Consider the following 4,479-nt stretch of genomic DNA (forward strand, 5'->3'; position numbering starts at 1 on the left):
TTACACAAGACGTGTGAGAGACATTCCCTGGAGGTGGCAGTGTAGAATCCCCTCCATCCCTGGCTCATTTGGCCACTGGCCCGGATCTTGCCCCCTTCATCCTCCTGCCATGCCCTAGCCCAAGCCACCCACTTCTCACCATCCCCAACAGATATTCACCGTGCCCTTCACGGGGCACTGGACACCCCATAGGCTGGGGGCTCCAGCCTATTGTGGGGTCGCCGAACAGTGAACACAGTGTGCAGTAACGGAGAGACACAGTCGAGGGGAATGGTGGACACAGAAAACCGCCTGGAGGGGGTGTCAGCTAAACTAGGCTAAACTGGCACGGGAGGGGTGAATAGAAGTTAAAACCAAGAAAAGAAAAAAAAAAAACCATTGCCGTGGAGTTGATAATGACTCATAGCAACCGTTTAGGACAGAGTAGAACTGCCCCACAGAGTTTCCAAGGAGCGATTGGTGGATTCGAACTGCTGACATTTTGGTTAGCAGCTGTAGCTCTGAACCACTATGCCACCAGGGTTTCCTAATGGAAGTTAGCAAGGTAAAAATGAGGAGGAAGGGAGGTCCAGGGAGAATGAAGGGCAAGTGCCAATATAGGGAAGTATGTTACGCTTTGGGGAAAACTGAAGGAAATGCACTAAATCTGGAGTTGGAGGTGGAGAAGGTGGAGTCATGAGGCCAGTGGGTTAAGTCGAGGCCATAATGAGAAGGAGGGGGAGAAGAAGGCAGGCCGGGTCTGGAGGCTGCAGCCTCTCCGGGAAGCCCTGGGTGTGAGCCATTCTTTTACCTGGGACGCAGGCAAACCTCTAACCATCAGGTGCTACTGAGTCCACCTGAGCCAAAATAAATGGAGTCTGTTGGGTGTTTTTTGTCATAGAAAACACTTTAAACACTCGGAGTAGGACCAAGTCCAAACAGAAAACTCTCCTCTCAGTCCTGCCCCTAGGAATGGAGAAGCTAATATGTATATAAGGTTTCCTTTCTTCTAATCACAAATGGGATCATATAGTTACATATATGTTAACCCCAAGCGCCTGGCACAGTACTGTTTGTTGAATGAATGCTGCGTATTTGTTGAATGAATGCACGAACAAATGAACCTCTGAGTAAACTTCCCTGAATCTCGCTGACCCCTGTGCCCTGAGGCAGTTTTCTAGGGGATTTGGGCTGGGCTTCGGGTAGAGGAGGTGTGCAGGGAGGCTCCAGGACTAGCTGCTGGCGTCCTTTGCGTGTTTTGCGGCCTGCTCCGGCGCTGGGAGGAGGTGTCTTGCAAACACCGCCCTTCTCCCCAGCTCTGAATGAGCCCACCATTGACTACGGATTCCAGAGGCTACAGAAAGTCATTCCCAGACACCCTGGAGACCCGGAGAGGTTGCCCAAGGTACTCTTCGGGGCGCAGCGGGGCGGAGGTGAGGGTGTCCTGGGGCGGAGGGGCTTCAAGCCCTCTACCACCCCCAGGGGCTGCCCCTCCTTCCCGCTGTCTCCTCCCTGCCCCCAGGAAGTGCTGCTGAAGCGGGCGGCCGACTTGGCGGAGGCGCTGTACGGAGTGCCCAGCGGTAACCAGGTATGGCGCCCCTGCCCGCCTCCTCGCGCAGCCCGGCCCGGGGCTCTCCCCGACCTGGGGCTCTCCCAGGCCCGGCGCCTGCCGGGTCCTTGCCCTGCTCTTGTCTTCGCAGGACCTCCTCCTGAAGCGCGCGGCCGACGTGGCCGAGGCTCTGTACAGCGCCCCCCGGGCGCCCGCGCCTCTCGGACCCCTGGCCCCGAGCCACCCGCATCCTTCCGTCGTGGGCATCAACGCCTTCAGTAGCCCGCTGGCCATTGCCGTCGGGGACGCCACGTCGGGGCCCCAGCCGGGTGCGTCCCGCCGCCCCTCCCCGCAGTCTCTGGGCGCCCCGGTGGCCCCTTCCCTACCTGCACTGCTCCGCTGACGGACGCTCTCTCGCAGGCTACGCGCGCAGCTGCAGCAGCGCGTCTCCCCACGGGTTCGCGCCCAGCCCCAGCTCGCAGCAGAGCGGCTACGGCGGCCTCGGGGCTGGCCTCGGCGGCTACGGGGCGCCGAGCGTGGCCGGCCTCGGCGTGCCCGGGTCCCCTAGCTTCCTCAATGGCTCCACCGCCACCTCGCCCTTCGCCAGTGAGTGTCCCCTGCCCTCGGGGAGTGGGGATCGGGGCCCCGAGGATCAGAATGGGGCTCATGCCTGTCCCCTAGCCCATCCAGAGGGGTGGGCTTCCGGCGCCTGCCCCATGGGGCTCGACTCTGGCCATGCCCTCAGGCAACAGCCCAGCCCTCCCAGCGAGCTATCTCTCCCTGCCATTGGGCGCCTGTCCTCAGCCCCAACCTTAGACTGCAGTCTGGGGCCGTGGGGCCGGAGTAGGTTTCGCACCTTTATCCCTTTTTGCTGACCCCAGTTATACACATCGCTTCTAGCCCTCCCCTCCTCCTGAAACTGACTTTATGGGGGGGACGTCCGGCAGGAACCCGGCTGACCACCACCTCTCCATCTTAAGCCTGGGTTTCGGGAGGAGGCTAGCGCCCCCTGCCGGAAACCTTTGGAAACTAAAGGTTTAAGAGAAGCCGGCTTCCACCTGCACGCCCTCGCGCCAGGAGCCCTGGTCCGACCAGGAGCCGGGGTCCGCGATAGGAGAGACGCGGTTCCCTGCGGTCTGGCAGGGCCGACCAAACGAATCCTCTGTGGTCAGACAGAGTGTGGGTATCCAAATCAGGAGCTATATGACCTTCAGCAAGTTACTGTACTTTTTTGAACCTCAGTTTCCTCTCTGTAAATGGCATTAATACCACCCCCACCAAGGGTTGTTCTCAGGTCTGAATGTGCCACTATACGCAAAGGATCCAGGCAAAATTCAGAAAGAGCGTATGACTTTGCAGTCGCTGACCACCCTCCATCTGGCTTCTTGGGGTGGGGCAGCTCAGAACTGGGCAGATGGGCAATAGGGCTTTTATGCTTTTATATTTTAGCAAACCCCTCCTTTCCACACTACATTCCAGAAGAGCGTGTTTACAACTCTTATGTTAAACTATTCAGCAGATATTTATAAAGCACCTATTGTGTGTAAGAAGCCCTGGGTGGTGCAGTGGTTCAGAGACAGGGTTGCTAACCAAAAGATCAGCAGTTCGAATCCACCAGCCACTCCTTGGAAACCCTATGGGGGCAGTTCTATTCTGTCCTATAGGGTCACTATGAATCAGAATCAACTCAACAGCAATGGGTTTGGTTTGGTTTTTTTTGGACTGCGTGTAAAGCATTGAGCTGGGGGGTAATTCCACCTCTGCTCACCTGCAAGGAGCTTCCTATCAGTCAGAAGAGCGGGAGTCCTCAAGTTCTGGGAGACCTGCTGAGCCATAGCAATGGGGCTGGATGTAACTTTGCCTGCAGTTCCTCATCTCTCCCCGTCCTCGGTTTGCCACTGCTGAGGATGGGAAGATCTGGCCACCTGCCTAGTCTTCCTGAGTCCTAGGTGCTGTTTTTTCTGGCTTTGGGTTTGAGGCTGGCTCTCTTCTCCTGGCCTGGGATCAACTTCTGAGTCCTGAGGCCCACTGTGCCAGCATCCATCTAGGGCATGGCCCTTCGGTGTCCCTCCTGGACCTCTGTCTCTCCTGGCCTTTTGCTCAGGCCAGGCTTCACTGCTCCCAACTTCCCTTCAGCTCTGGGACAGTACACTCACAACCTCTCTCTGGGTGCCCATTGCACCCTGAGCCCTCCCCAGGGCAGAGAAACAAGCTTTCTTGGACCAATGCTGAACCAACCCTGGTACAGCCTAGAACACCAGTCCCTATACACACACACACACACACACACACACACACACTCTGCAGCGGAGGAACACACTGCCCCAAAGTGCAGAAGCCAGCCCACCTGGGGCCTCCCCACTCAACAAGACAATCAAGAATTCTTGAGCTCTTAAGCCATAGTTCCAGCATCAACTGGACCTGGTGCCCACCTAGGCTGGTCCAAGGGTCAGTCCCATTTCATGAAATTGTCTTGACCACTGCTCACCCGGGTCTTCAACTCCCTGTGTGCAAAGTGGTTTTTCGCACAACTCCAGAGGGTGCCATTCCCATTTCATTTGCCAAAGTGTGCCTGGGATGACATCCAGAGCTGTCCCAGCCAGAGGACCTGGGGCTGTCTGCTTGGGCCTCCTCTCAGTCTTCTGCTTTGGCCATCAGCAGCCCTGCCACTCAGCCCTGAGCTCTCCTAGCCCCTTTGGACCTCTGGCCTGGGCTCAAATGGCCCCTCCTGGACTGACCCACAGCTCCCAGTGCTATCCCAGCTACAAAATGTGGCTGTGATCCCTGGACCTGGAGGGATGCAGTACATTTTCTAGCTTTGATTGCAAGCCGTCCATGGAGCTCCATGGGCCTCCATGGGCCTCACCAACCAGTGGTGAGAATATCTTAAAGGCTCTCTGCTCCTGGCCTGGCCATCTTCTGGTGGCAATCCATGGGGCTCAGGATATTTG

The 4,479-nt window shown here is 57.3% G+C and overlaps 1 protein-coding gene across 1 annotated transcript in view; it reads left to right on the plus strand.

The window, feature by feature from the left end:
* The window catches only part of EBF4 (EBF family member 4), a 56,211-nt gene that overhangs the window by 50,378 nt on the left and 1,354 nt on the right, over window positions 1-4,479 (plus strand). Inside the window, exons 11-14 of the mRNA XM_012557472.1 lie at window positions 1,296-1,384; window positions 1,502-1,567; window positions 1,680-1,857; window positions 1,949-2,134. Of these exons, the coding sequence (XP_012412926.1) occupies window positions 1,296-1,384; window positions 1,502-1,567; window positions 1,680-1,857; window positions 1,949-2,134 (519 nt within the window). The remainder of the gene's footprint in view (window positions 1-1,295; window positions 1,385-1,501; window positions 1,568-1,679; window positions 1,858-1,948; window positions 2,135-4,479) is intronic.

Source organism: Trichechus manatus, unplaced genomic scaffold, assembly GCF_000243295.1.
Source record: "Trichechus manatus latirostris isolate Lorelei unplaced genomic scaffold, TriManLat1.0 scaffold00104, whole genome shotgun sequence".
NCBI lineage: Eukaryota > Metazoa > Chordata > Mammalia > Sirenia > Trichechidae > Trichechus > Trichechus manatus.